General features: G+C 40.5%; 1 protein-coding gene across 1 annotated transcript in view; it reads left to right on the top strand.

Annotated features, from left to right (window-relative positions):
• SPHKAP (SPHK1 interactor, AKAP domain containing) overlaps nt 1-15,541 on the top strand; it is a 96,357-nt gene that overhangs the window by 52,748 nt on the left and 28,068 nt on the right. Inside the window, exons 3-6 of the mRNA XM_019923411.3 lie at nt 2,429-2,488; nt 4,462-4,596; nt 8,697-8,952; nt 10,896-14,664. Coding sequence (XP_019778970.1) covers nt 2,429-2,488; nt 4,462-4,596; nt 8,697-8,952; nt 10,896-14,664 — 4,220 coding nt within the window. The remainder of the gene's footprint in view (nt 1-2,428; nt 2,489-4,461; nt 4,597-8,696; nt 8,953-10,895; nt 14,665-15,541) is intronic.

Below are 15,541 nucleotides of genomic sequence, written 5' to 3' on the forward strand. Positions count from 1 at the left end.
TCTATTGTCAGTCTTTTTAAATTTGAGATTTTTTTGTGATTTCTTTTCTCCTTCTAAATAAATAAATATTCACGTTCACATCTAATTTAGAATTTTGAATTTCATCATTCTTTTTCTAAAAGAAGGTCTCCTAAAATTGGATGTACATCAGGCCCTAAAAACCTCCCCTACCACCAAGCTGCAGAAATATATACAAACTAAATAAAAGCAAGTGGTTGGTTTATGTCTTGCTTTGTTTTGGTCTTGGCCCAGCTAGCAAGTATGGACGGTTTCCTCCGAATATAGGTAGAGTTTCACATTGTAGCAGAAAATTAATGAAAAAATTGTTCATCTTCAGAAACTAAAGACAATATTGGAGGGCAGATAAGTGGTTATTATAGATGCTTTTCTTTGGTCTCTCTGCTTTGCCCTCTCCCACTGGGAAATAAGATAATAGAGCTTTGTGATGCCCAGGGGCCAGGTAATGCAACTTTCTTTAAGGTGAATGGAAAATTGTCTAATCAATTCAATAACTGTCATCCCAGCTGCATGTGAAGAAAAGTCCCTGAGTACTAATGGATATTGAACCAGTTTTCCAAGGGCAAAGTAACTATCATTATATGAATATTCTCAAACTCCTCTAGATCATGAACCCCTTCCAAGCATCACCTACTATTTATGCTTCCATTTGCATTGTCTGCAAAAGGACTCAGGCCTGAATCTTCCCTGTTTACCCATCTTATTAACCCAAAAGAAGAGAACCTCTGAATGAGAGTGAGGGTGGCATTTCATGCCCTTCCTTGCCCCAAATGCCCATTGAGTTATTCTTAAGAAGAAATACTGTAGGATGCACTGCGAAGATATTTTGAGCCCAGGAAACTTGAAGAAATCTCCCAATACTTGGGATAAAGACAGTAGAGATCTTTACACTTCAGCAGTATATAACCATTTTAGTTTTTAAGGCCTTTCCCAAAATCTTTCAATTATAGTTCTTTTTCCCTCAAAAAGAAAAAGAATGGACTCTAAGAAACCATGACCTCAAACGACTAACTGAAATCAGAAACCCCCATATGCTTGCAGGCATCTACTTAAGTCCAAACGTCTGACTAAATACCCAGATAATTAATGTTCTCATCCAGTTTTGTATGATCAAATCGACATGTTAGGAATAAAAACCTTTGAATGATTTTTAGTAAAATATTTTAAAACTTCATTTGCATGACCTCATTTAACATGAACCTTCCAAGACCTTATTTCTAACACTTTTCTTATCCAGGACTTTGCTGCAACCAGACTCCCTCCCTGCTTCTTTACAGGGCATTGCTCTTTCCTACCTCCAAATATTACTCATACTATCTGACCTCCCAGGGACGTCAGCCTCTTTCCTTACCCACCAAAATCCTATTCATCTCTCAATAACGTATCTCGTCTCTTTGCAAATTTTCTTAAAATTTTCTTCTCACCGTTCCCATCTGAATGCCCATGGTGGTTTGTTTAATCTATGTGATGTGTTTAAATTGTACAATTCTTTTACTGTTGCTCTGAATTATTATTTAATCTTGTAGCTGTTGTTTTCATACTCTTACGTATTCAAACACTTATTTAAGATAGCTACAGAAGAGGTAAACTCTACAACAAGATGAAATACATTAAAATTAACTAAAACAATGAGACAGAGAAATCCATTGATCGTACATGATATGAACAGTGGTGGAGAAAGGGAGCAGGAAATAAGAGGAAAGAGGGAAACAGCAAGAAGTGTTTGTTGCAATTATAAACAGAGGTTGAGAGTATTACAAATCTTTTTCCTATTTCATGAGATTTGACAACACTTTATAAACCTGAAGATTTTCTTGGGACTGTTACACTGGTTCCATACAAAGGGACTTTGTTTTGTTTGTCGGGCCATGAAAGACGGAGGGCATTTGGTGGGATCAGTTGGAACTATGAGTAGGAATTGGGTGCAGACGCCCAAAGGTAAGATGGCTGTCTCTAGGCCAGATCAACTACACAAGATATGTACGACTCTCTAATCATTTGCCCCAAACTAATTCCTGCTTTCTTCAAAAATGACTGTCATGGGGCTTCCCTGGTGGCGCAGTGGTTGAGAATCTGCCTGCTAATGCAGGGGACACGGGTTCGAGCTCTGGTCTGGGAGGATCCCACATGCTGCGGAGCAACTAAGCTCGTGAGCCACAACTACTGAGCCTGCGCGTCTGGAGCCTGTGCTCCACAACAGGAGAGGCCGCCATAGTGAGAGGCCCGCGCACCGCGATGAAGAGCGGCCTCAGCTTGCCACAACTAGAGAGAGCTCTCACACAGAAACGAAGATGCAGCACAGCAAAAATTAATTAATTAATTAATAAACTCCTACCCCCAACATCTTTTAAAAAAAAAAAATGACTGTCATGTTTTTCACTTAATTGACAATATTTGCCCTCTTTCCCAGGTCTGCTTTGTGAACCTGGACGTGAACAAGGATGCATGCAGTACAGAGCACCTGCAGCAGGTAGCACTGGGAACTGGGCTCTCTGGGAACTCACTTCAAGGACTGGCTGTACTGATGAGAGAACTAACATGACTCCACTTAAATGATGCTCACTTTGTAGGAGACTCTTTAATTAGGTGGTTTCATCACAGCCCATCTCCCTGACCCCTTTCCTGTCACTTTCCTACACAGCTTGCCCTCCTTATATTTGTGAAACTTGCTTTCCCCAGTAGACAGATGCTTTCTCCTGCCTGCCAGTGCCTAGGAGTGGCTTTTCTACTCTTCCCTTCTCCACTCTCAAACACTCTGTCTGTGATGGCTTTTCCAAGGTTTTTGCAAAACCCGCTTGATACCAGCTAGCTCTTCCCTCTGCTTTGTCCTTCCTGCTGCTTTCATCAAATGTTTTATATCTAACCTCAGTTTCCTAGCCCTACACTCATCTAGGACTCAAACTTTTTGCACTCTGCAGCAGCTAAATGTTCCAAGCTCATCCAAGGTTGTAAGATCCTGATGTAAATCCTTGACAGCATGCAACAACTTGAAGGCCCACTCAATCCTTCGGAACTAGAGCCTGTGGTTACAGTGGGAAGGATTCATTCCCAAAGATGAAGATGGTTTGATTTCACTATTTGGTGTAACACTCTTTAATGAATAAAAGCACACCATTTGCCACTTGATTATCACACTATGGTAGACCTGCAGTTACTCAGTTACTCCCGCAATGTTCTCTTCTTGATGATGTTGCACCTGAAGTTCTCCAGCTCAATTGCCCATACAGATTATTTATTATTGACTTCCACTGAGCTCCAAAATAGCACTCATCAGTGTAGTACTGGAGAGATCGTCAAAAGAAATTGTACATATAATTTCATTTGATGGAATTATGGTGCAGAGTACATCAAAGAGAGAGCAGGAAGGACCAAAGCAATTGACATCTTAAGAACTGTGTTTCCATCAAACTTTATGACATAGAAAAGACGCATTATAACTTAACAACATTTTTTCCTACTCATTTCTCTGATTAATGTGATCTTCATGAAAACAAAACTGTTTCAGCAGTGATCTTTGGGACAGCTATTACAGTATTTAAATATGCAAATAGATTACAGATATTAATTTTTAAATATATGTGAAATGGAAATTTGGTAATATTATGGAAATCACATTTTTAGAATCTATAAAATGCATGTGTAGATGTGTATTTCTAATTAATCTGTGCTGTGTATGAATCTCTTAGTATTCCCTGCTTGTGTTCTCAGGTTTTGATATTCTTTTGTTTGATATGTAAAAGAAAATTAAGTATATATGTCTACCACAATAAAAGACTAAAGCAAAAAGAAATAAAAAGAACATTGTATTTAACGCACTTAGGTGTGATTTGAGACCACCTTCTGCTATGCCTAAGGGTATACATAAACTGAATAAGCTACATAAAGGTGTTCAAGGAACTCATCTCATCTTCTCTGGATCTGAGGCTACTTATGAGTGAAAGGAAAGTAATAGTGGTACAATCCATATAGGGGTGTTGCAGTGATTGAAGATAGTAATGTAACATATGTACAGTCCTTAATGGTGCCTTGTAATCAATACATACAGAAAAATCAATGTTAGTAATTATTTTATTATTAATATTATTGTTGACTTTATTAGAACACATCATTATTAGTTAACGGGTTTCTTATTCAAGGATTTAAAGGAAAAAGTTCCCAAACTATCATGTATAACTGTGGTGTCACAATAATCATTAAGTGTTTACTTCGGAAAACTTAGAAGTAAAAATGTTTAAATCTTTATGTTTAGGAAATTTTCTATTCCCGTCTAAACCTTATGCTTCAATTTTATACAATCTCTTCTAGTAATAATCTTAATAGATTAAGTAATCTATATTATGCATTGTTACTGAGTATATTATTTTTGCAAGTAAAATAATTTTGGGGTAGTATTTTGGAAGTGAAAATAAAACATCTAAGCTAATAAAGATTCTTGTTCTACAGAAATTGGTCAATGTCTCACCAGATCTTCCAAAACTTATCAGCTCCATGAACGTCCAAAAGCCAAAAGAAAATGAAATTGTCCTCCTAAGTGGGTTAACATCTGGAAATCTCCAGGCAGATTTTGAAGTTTCGCAGGTAAGAAATATAAGCTCTTGATAACCTATTCACTAGTAATAAGTTATCTGTGGTCAGCTCTTGACACAAATCAGTACAAGGCCCAAATAGATGCTATACATAGACTCTCATAGCATAAGAATCAAAAATGTCCTTGTATTCAAGAATAGGCTTTACTTGTATTTCTCTTAAATATTGCCCCTCATAGCTTGACAGAGTTTTCCTTACATCAACTCCTGACATGTGTTATCTTCTCAAGTTTATGGTGCTGAGTTGCACTTAAACTAAAGCAGACACACTAGGCATTGGTTGGTTAGCTTGGTTTTCTACAAATCTACCGGATAATCAAAAACAGAATTGTCTTCTGTTTCAGGAACAATAGCCAAATTCTAATTCATACCTTGTGGTCCTAGAATCGCACAATTTCTTCTTTCCAGATACTATTTATTTCTTAGGATATATCATACCAGCCAAGCTAATAAATATAGGATAGGGCTTCCCTGGTGGCGCAGTGGTTGAGAGTCCGCCTGCCGATGCAGGGGATGCAGGTTCATGCCCCTGTCCGGGAGGATCCCACATGCCGCGGAGCGGCTGGGCCCGTGAGCCATGGCCGCTGAGCCTGTGCGTCCGGAGCCTGTGCCCCGCAACGGGAGAGGCCACAACAGTGAGAGGCCCGCGTACCGCAAAAAAAAAAAAAAAAAAAAAAAAAATAGCAGCCCCAAAGATGGAAATGGAGTTTCCTAGGCCCAGAAATGAAGTTCCCAGAATAAAAGAAGATTACTGAAAATAAAGTAGAATTTAAAATACTATTATTATCACTCAATCTACTAATGTTCATTATTAGATATATCATTATAACACTGAAGAAAACTTTAAAATTTTAAATTGGTTAACCAATTTACAGAAAAACACATGAAAGATTTCTAAAGACATACTGTATAAAAGATCGCAAATTTTCTCAAATAAGGTATGTTGATAGTGATAGCTCCAGTTTAAAATAATGAGCATGTGTTTTCCTCTAACAAATTTCTCTTCCTTGTGTTTTAGTTTTGCTGGAACGTTTTTAAATCTTCTTTTATTCTTTAATCCTTCAAAATATCAAAAAATTCAGAGGTCCATCCACTATTTCTTGCCGTACTCCAGATACTTAATGAAAATCTACACACAGCCTGTTACAATTTGCTCATCAAGCCTAGAACAAAATTCTTCCTCGTCAATCTAATGACACATTTCCTTAGTGAGAAAAATGAATTGTTGGAAAAGAGAATAAACAGCTCTAAGTATCCTCTCTTTGTACTAGGCAAAACCATGATAACCAAAAGCAATTTTCAAAGCTTAGTTTTAAGAGTGGTTTCGGCACCAGGCCTGTCAGTAACGATTTCTAATTAAACTCTCCGTGAGGAGAGTTGGAAAGAACACAGGAATTGGAGTCCAGCAGACCTGGATTGCATTGCTGGCTCTTCCACGTTATATTTCTGTGACTTTGAAAGGATCGGTCAGCCTTTCTGTGCTTCTGATTTCTCATCTGTAACAGAGCAGTAGCAACAGACACCTCATAGAAAATTGTTCGCATTAAAGGTCATAAGGTATGCAGACACCTAGTAGACTATCATAAAAATTATATAATAATATCCGCCATTATTTTACAGGCTCCATTGTTTGCCATCATTTACCTAAGACTCTCAGGATGGTTATTTACTTTCAAGAAGATTGTAAAGAAAATACATTTTCTTCCTAAGGGTACCACAGCGGTGTAACATTGAATGTTTAATAACAACCTCCTTTCCCTAAGCCTATCTTGAAGTATTATTTAACTGCTCATATTGCTTTCTTAACATTTCTTTTGATTCCTACCCCATTTCACTTTGTTATTTATATTTAGGCTAAATGATAGGAAATGACAATATGCAATAATCTTGACCTGCAAATCTGACAACTTCTTACGGTTCAACTTTATTTTTATTCATGTCTGATCTACTGGGAGTATGTTATGCTCCAACCCCTAGAGTAATTATTTGATTCATGTTTGTACCTCCCAGCATACCTTGCATATAATAGGCACTCAGACAGTATCTATCAAATTTCACTTTAGTATATTATGTCTGAATTCAGTGGAAAGAAAATTAATCAAGCCAGCTCTCATTACTCTATAGCAGTGGGTCCTCACCATTTAGGGGAGCACAGATCCTTCGTGAATTTCATAAAAGATATAGACCAATACTTCTCAAATGTTAATGCATGTTGGAATCACCAAAAGATTCCTTGAAAATGCAGATTCTGATTTAGTAGGTCTGGGGTGGAGTCTGAGATTATACATTTGTAACAAGTTCCCACGTGATGCTGAGGCTGCTAGTACACTACCCACACTTTGAAAGGCAAGATTATGGACCACCTTCCTTGAGAACAGACCTAAGCACATAAGCACAGAGATAAGTTCTATTTCTGAGCCCCCTAGGGATCCCTGGACCCTTACAGAATTACTGAATTTTTCATTTTATAATCATCTGTCCTAGAATTACTCTAATTATAATATGCAATCAAAGAGATTGATAAATGATATTTATGTCAGAAAAAGATAAACTCCAGAAATACAGTATAAATGTCTATGTGTATGTGTTCCTCTGCATATACACATCCTCACCACTCACACACACACACACATTCAGACTCAAGGATTCTAAAATGTCAAGTTAACCAGGATGAGACCTAAGTAACTCCAACCACAGTCAGCATGTTTTAAATAATCCCGTTTAGGACATAAAATATTTCCAAACATTTTGAATTCCATTTGAGATAAGTTTATTTCGCTTCCCTTTGTCCACTAACTGTTGTTTCCATTCAGATAATTTTCTCTTAAAAATTACTATAGATAAGCATATTGTTCCTCTTACAGGAATGTTTTCATTTTTGTAATGCACAAGACATGTCTGTGATTTACTAGTAATCTGTGCGTGGGCAATCGAAACTTTTTTTTACTGCTATTCTAATGAATAACACTATGAAGAGTGAAAATGTGTCGCAGAGAATAGGGAGAGGGTCTGTAACCCTGGAACTGAACAGAATTAACAGGTCTCGGTGGGACACCAGCCAATGATTTGACCTCCTTCACTGCTGTCCCCATATGCCCATCCTTTAGACAGAATTCGTTCACTTCCAGGGGATTTCTTTAAATCTCATTTTGGCTACTTCTTCAAATGAACAATACAAATTATAAAGTTTAACTGTAATTGAGAAAATACTTGCTACCCGTCTGAAATACTGGCAGAAGTTGTATTGACTATCACCAAGGCAGAAAAAGATATTGATCTGAGAACCTGGGATTCAATTTAATCAAGAGGGGTGCCCAAGACAGCCTGAACTTTCCCCTCAGCTTGGTTAAACTTTAGACAGCCTTCCTCCTGACTCCAGGCCCTAAACCTCCCTTTTCTCAGAACATTTACTTTAGAAAACATCGTTATAAATTAGTTCTCTGCCCCATTGAGATGTAAATTGTTTTAAAAGCCTTTTGCCAGTTTTACAACCCAAGAATGTCTTTCTGAAGGACCTAGGACCCATCTCTTTGAAATGTAACCATCAGCAAAGCTAGTGTCCCTGTCTCTGTGGAAGGGTGGGAGCCTGACTTCTGTGGGCACTTTGCTCCAATTTGCAAGACTACTTTCAGCATGAAGATACAAGAAAGTTTACTTTTCCTTACCAAACACAGATGGATGTCAATCTTCCTATGCCAGCTCTTAAAAACCCAATTGCCTTTTGTTTCAGTGGAGTTGTGGTCCAACTCTGTTCTGGCCTCTCTCTCCTATTTTAATAACTTTGAGTAAGGTCTTCAGTGCCTGGTAAATGTTGCCCAGGGCAATTTTTGCTTTGACAGGAGAGAACAAAAATATGTGATATAATTAGTCTATTTTCCACTAAGTCAAACTTTCTCCTGGGTACCCTGTGTTCCCCAAGCACCACTTGAATTTTTTTCAAGCAGTTCATCAATAAAAGCCCAGAAAATATTCCAAATATTTTAAAGGTCCCCATTCCTTCTAACAGGAGAGACTGATAGAAGAAGAAAGGTCAGAGGGAATGGTTTTATATTTTCTCTTTTAACAAATGCCTTTTTCTCTCTCTGCTTTCAGTGTCCTTGGTTGTCAGATATCTGTTTGGTCCAGTGTGCAAGAGGGAACAGACCAAACAGTACCAATTGCATCATCTTTGAAATCAACAAATTTTTGATTGGTCTGGAACTGGTGCAGGAGCGGCAGCTCCACCTGGAAACAAACATCTTAAAAGTGGAGGATGACACAAACTGTTCCTTGTCTTCAATTGAAGAAGACTTTCTTACCGCATCCGAGCACTTGGAGGAGGAAAGTGATGTGGAAGAATATAGGAACGGTGAGAAATTTCCAATAAAACGAATGTGCATCCTGAAATTAGTCACCCTATAAAAATGTCTGGGTTAAATTTCAGAAAAGTTTCAGGCCACATCAGTTTGGCTGACACATCACAACCTTCACTTAAGGAGTGTAAAGAGGGAGAGAGAGTAAGAAAACACTAGTGGGGATGCTGACAGAGGCACTTTAACAGATTTAATGGTTAGATGGCCCCATTCTCCCTAAAGATGCCTTAGGGATGCTGAAGGAAATCTATGTGTTTTAAAACAAAATCCTCCTGCCTGCCAAGAGATGGAGACTATCACTTGGAGGAAAGTTAACGTCCCTAAATTTTCCATTAAAACCATGTATTAGTTGAAACTGAGTTAGATTGACCTGAATCCTAGCACTGCCTCTTTGAGGCTGTGAAACCTGGGGCCAGTTATCCAGTCTTTTTGAGCCCCTGTTTCCTTGTCCACAATTTGGGAGTATAGCAGTGCTCTTAGCACTATTATATTTAACCATATGTTTGTTATATATATATATATCATTTAACCATACATATTTATTATATTTAACTATTATTGTTGTCAGTACAGAAGGAAATAACCCAGGAAGGTGCTTAGCTTTCATTTATTCATTCTTTTTTTTTAATTAGAGTATAATTGCTTTACAATGTTGTATTAGTTTCTGCTGTACAATGAAATGAATCAGCTATATGTATACACGTGTACCCTCCTTTTTGGACCTCCCTCCCACCCACCCCATCCCACTCATTTAGGTGGTCACAGAGCACCAAGCTGAGCTCCCTGTGCTTTATAGCATGTTCCCACTAGCTATCTATTTTACACATGGTAGTGTAATATGTCAATCCTAATCTCTCAATTCGTCCTACCCTCCCCTTCCCCTCCGTGTCCACAGGTCCATTCTCTACGTCTATGTCTGTAGCTCAGTGAACAATGGGTTCCTCTTCCCACAGAGGAAGAGATACCCCATATGCTGTTGCCACTGTCCTTGGGGCAAATCCTGTGCCAACTTTAGAATAACTCTTTCAACAAGGCCATGATTTAGGTGACCTGAACGTCCTCCCTTCTCCTCCTGTACCCACTGGGAAGCTTCAAGACACAATTGTCTGTGTTACTTTCTCCCTGAAACATGGTGACCAGCCCTCAGCTCCCAAATGCCCTCCCGCACTCTAGGTAGCACTTGCATTTGTACCCCGCATTGAAAGCCACTTTGTTGAGTGGCAGTCCACAATGAAACTCAAAAGACTTTTCGGATTCATTTTTCTTAAAGAAACATTCAAAATGCTATTTAAAAAAAAATAAAGATACCTGATTCTGTAAAGCATCTTTAGGAATTAAATGTTATTTTAGACTCATGGAAACCTGCTATCTAAAATGTAATAGCAGGTATATTATACAGCACTTAAAAGAAACAAGCTATTCATGAAAAGATAGGAAGGAAAATTAAATGCATATTAGTAAATGAAATAAGCCAATCTGAAAAGCCTGTATTCTAGATAAAGCAAAACTATGGATACAGTAAAAAAGATCAGTGGTTGCCAGGAGTTTGGCAAGGGTGCAGATGGTAGTCGAAGGGATGAATCGGTGGAGCACAGAGGATTTTTTGGCCAGTGAAACCAGTACAACACCGTAATGATGGATATATGACATTATACATGTCTAAACCCATAGAATGTACAGCAGCAAGAATGAACCCTAAGGTAACTGTGGACTCTGGGTGATTCTGATGTGTTATTATGGGTTTTTCAATTGTAACAAATGTACCACTCTTGCGGGAGGAGCTCATAATAGAGAAATCTACACACGTGTGGAGGCAGGCGATATATGAGAAATCTCTGTATATTGCCTCAATTTTAACCTAAAACTGCTCTTAAAAAATGAAGTCTTAAAAAAGAAAATAAATAAAAAGTAATAGTGGCCCTCATTTTCTCTTCACTAGGTTATGAAAATATAAATGTCTCAGACAATGCTTTGGAAAATAAAAAGCCAAAGGAAGCCACTCAGGAGGAATGGAATTACAAAAAGGAAAAGTTACTTCATGCTTTGGAAGATAAATATGTTAGCAAATATCATACACCATTGATTACAACAGAAGGATCTCTGGGAAAAGTGGCAGAAGATACAAGTTTGCAGAGTCTAGATCCCTCAACCAAGCCATCAGAGTGGAAAGGTGAAGTTGTGGGGAATGATAAGCCAACCACAAATGATTATTATTCAGAAAATTTTAAAGGTCAAGAGGGAGAATCACAGGCACTATGTATTCCAGGCAATGCTTATTTCTCAAGGATGGTTAAGAGAGATGGACCTTCTGCATGTGGTACTTTCTCTGAGCATGACAGCAGTTTAGACCCAGGAGACCATGAAGACGGGACAAACTCTATTCTTCCCATAAAAGATGGAGAAGCCACAACCGGCGAGTATGCTACGAATTTAGCAGAATCTGTGCTGCAAGATGCTTTTATTCGATTATCTCAGTCTCAGCCTGCGCTACCCCAGGACTCTGCAGTCAGTGTTTCTCTAGGAAGTGCACTGCTCCCCAGTGGTTGCTCCACAGAAGATATCGTGGTCCCTCGGTCATGGAATGAACTCCCCAAAATTGTCATTGTTCAGAGTTCAGAAGGCAGCGTTGCTGGCCCTGAGCCAGGTATCTCCTCAGGGCCCAAGACACAAGTCTCACTTGAAACTTCAGGCATCCTCTCTGGAGAGAACTCCAGCAAACACCCCCAGAGTGCTCTAGAAGTAGCATTAGCTTGTGCGGCCACTGTGATTGGAACCATCTCCAGTCCACAGGCCACAGAAAGATTCAAAATGGAGCAAGAATCCCTGGTTTCAAACCATCCACTGGGAGGAAATGAACCGGTGCAAACTCAGTCATCTCAAGTATTCAAGGAACACTCCATCAGCAAATATTCCTTCCCATCTGCTCTGTGTGGCATGACTCAGGTGGTAAGTGCTGTTGCTGTCTGTGGCCTGGGTGAAGCAGGAGAGGCGAAGTGCCCTATGGCTTCAAGTGGCTTCTTGTCTGCAGCTGAGGTGTCTGCAGCAGTCCCCCCACTTTGTGGTTCAGTGACCGGGAAGAGCATAGAGCTGGGGAATGAAGCCATTGCAGAGGCATTGCTCAAGGAGGCCACTCTGGTCTTAACAAGACCTGATGCCTACAGCAGCATTGGAGACCTCATGCAATCAATGCATAGGAGAATCACAGAAACTGTTTCAAAGCCTCAGACCTTGTGCTCAGAAAATGTCCTTGGGAATGAACTGGCACAGACCCTGTCTAATGTTATCCTGAAGCATTCCATTGATGAAGTTCACCAGAAGAATAAAATAATCGACCCCAGCAATGGCAGGCACTCATCTGAAACCCTGGACGCCTTAATGGAAAGTACAAATCAGCTGCTCTTCAATGTGATATGCGTCACTTTCAAGAAGATGAGCCGCCTTGTACAGCTTGGTGAATGTCCCACCATCCTTTCTAAGGAGACCGTCAGAGGGAGGGAAACCGAACTAGACTCTCAGCCAACTGATCAGGCCACTTGTCAAGCATGGACAAAGGCCACTGACTACGCCAGCAGCCATCCACTTAGCAACCTGCAGAGCACCAGTCTTGTTATCAATGATCTTGTAGATGATGAGCGTCCAAAGCAAGAAAGCAAGAGCCCAGAGAAGCCAGGCCTCTTCCAGAACCCCACACTGCAACCTGAATTGTCCTGTATTCCCAGAGAGTCTGTTAAAACATCCCCCAAGGAGATATATCTGAAGGGAGTGGTGGAAGAGGATACAAAAATCCCTCATCAACAATCCAGTCACAATGAGAATGAATGCAGAGCCCCTTCAGAGGGAGAAATGACACCGAGCGTCAGCAAGTACATCAGTTCCCAGGACGTTGAGGACAGCATCAATCCAAATGCTCCAGAAAAGTACAGTTGTGCCTCACCTCTAAACAATGAAGTTCAAGGTAACCTGTCTTTGTTAGGGAACGATTTGCTGCTTCCTGCTCAATCCCTGCTACCGGCAAAACACCCAGACATATACTGCATTGCAGACTTTGCAGAAGAATTAGCAGAGACCATTGTTTCCATGGCAACTGAAATAGCAGCGATTTGCCTTGACAACTCCAATGGAAAACAACCCTGGTTCTGTGCATGGAAAAGAGGGAATGAGTTTCTGGTTACCCCCAACGTATCCTGCCGATCCTTGAAGAGGAAGAAAGAGAGCCAGGCCGGTGGGGCCACTGTGAGGAAACACAAGCCACCACGACTCAGCGAGATCAAGAGGAAAACAGATGAGTACCCGGAACTTAAAGAGAAGCTGATGAACAGGGTTGTGGACGAGTCGATGAACCTTGAGGACGTCCCAGATTCTGTAAACACTTTTGCAGACGAAGTGGCAGCCAAGATCGTGAACCTCACAGAGTTCTGTATGGTGGACGGTGTCTGGCAAGCCCAGAGCTATCCTCGGAGTCGGTTACTCAGTGGAGACAGGTGGAACCGGCTGAAGGCCTCCAGCTGTGAGAGCATTCCAGAGGAGGACTCTAACGCCGGGGCGTATGTGAATAGCCTGGGTTTAATGAGTACCCTAAGCCAGCCGGTTAGCAGGGCCAGCTCTGTCTCCAAGCAGTCGAGCTGTGAGAGCATCACCGATGAGTTTTCCAGGTTCATGGTGAACCAGATGGAAAATGAAGGAAGAGGGTTTGAGTTACTGCTGGATTACTACGCAGGCAAGAATGCCAGCAGTATCCTGAACTCAGCTATGCAACAGGCCTGCCGGAAAAATGACCACCTCAGTGTGAGGCCAAGCTGTCCCTCAAAGCAGTCCAGCACCGAGAGCATCACCGAGGAGTTCTACAGGTACATGTTGAGGGACATTGAACGAGAGAACAAAGACGGTGCCTCCTCCGGACGAAGCAGCCAGGACTGGACGACTGGCTTGCTGTCGCCTTCTCTGCGATCCCCGGTGTGTTACAGACAGTCATCCATGCCCAACAGCAGATCCCTGGGCGCCAGGCTGACGGTGAACGTGCCCATCAAAGCCAACTCCTTAGACGGCTTTGCTCAAAACAGCCAGCAAGATTTCCTCAGCGTACAGCAGGTCAGTAGCTCTTCCTCATTGGGTCTCTGCAAATCTGACTCTTGCTTGTATCGGAGAGGTGGGGCCGACCAGATCACAGACATGTTAATTCACGAGACGTGGGCAAACTCAATCGAAGCCCTCATGCGGAAGAACAAAATTATAGTGGACGACGCCCGGGCAGCTGATGCTGAGCCTGCTTCCGGTGACTCTTCCTTGCAGGTGGAGAAGTGTGCAAGCAGATTGGCTTCGAGTAGAGTGCAAAGTGGGCCAGCTCTGCTTGTTCGGGAACCTGTTGATTACCCGAGGAAAAACTCCATTACTGAAAGCAAACATCCCCCACTGTCGTCTCCAAGCAAAGCTGCGCCTCTTGCAAATCACAACAGTTTAGATTCTAGAAAGGAAACTTCCTCGTGCCAGGATGCTGTCCTTCTAAGCCACACCAGGCGATCACTTTGCTCAAGGGAAGTGCCTTTAATTCAGATTGAAATAGATCAGAGAGAAGAATGTGTTGGAGAACCTGAACACGTCCTTTCCAAACGCAGCCCCCTAGAGGAAGCAGAAGAGTGTTTGAAAGAAGAAAAGGTCCCACATGTGGCGAGGGGTGGAGACACTACTGTGAATTCCTGCCAAAACCCTAGGTGAGTCAATGACCTCTTAGACGAGGTAGGGTGCATGGGACTGGAGTTTGCATCTTAATTAGTATTTATTCTAAATCTTAGGGGCTTACTGACACAAGAACTGAATTTCTGAGATAGTAATTGACCTCCCTGGGTTACTATGCACTTATAATAGAAAGATGGAAGGTTTTTTAAATAATCTCTAAAACAAATTTGATTTATATATATAACAGAAGAAATGTATCATTCTCCCCATTACAATTAATCTCCCATAGAATGCTACCTTCTGAAATTAATTCATGGCAGTTTTCAAGCAAAATAAGAAAATTCCATCAACTTGTCCATTTAAAAACAGTTAAATGTAAATAAATTTTAATATTGGAATCTGACATTAAATATTTTGGTATCATTTTTCTCCAGGGTCTCTCAAGTTTTTCTTTTTTGTCTTATTCTAAAGGTCTTTGCAAGGACACCATGTCCCAGAGTGCTGGCCCTTTAGATGCATGGTATACCATGGTAGCATAAGTGCAAAACAACATCATCAGCCTTAGAAATTTGAGAGCTGAATCTTTTTCCAAAACATAAGGACTAAGTATTGAATATATTTTTCTTTGTGGAGCAATATAAAGAATTGTTATGAAACATGATCTCCACTAAATAACCTTGAAACCATCACTCTAAGTAATTTTGCTGATCTCTGCCTCAGTTTACTCACCTGTTGGGGGGAATAATAGTAATAATTACATCATAAGAAGATTCTTAAGGTTTAAATAAAGAAATGTACACAAGCCCTTACCTCAGTGCCTAGGCCATTATAAACACTCAATAAATGTTTACTTTATGGTTGTTGTTGTTTGGGGTTAAGGTATATGGTTGCCTTTATTCCAGGAGATCTTTT

Source organism: Tursiops truncatus, chromosome 7 (genome assembly GCF_011762595.2).
Source record: "Tursiops truncatus isolate mTurTru1 chromosome 7, mTurTru1.mat.Y, whole genome shotgun sequence".
NCBI classification, from domain to species: domain Eukaryota; kingdom Metazoa; phylum Chordata; class Mammalia; order Artiodactyla; family Delphinidae; genus Tursiops; species Tursiops truncatus.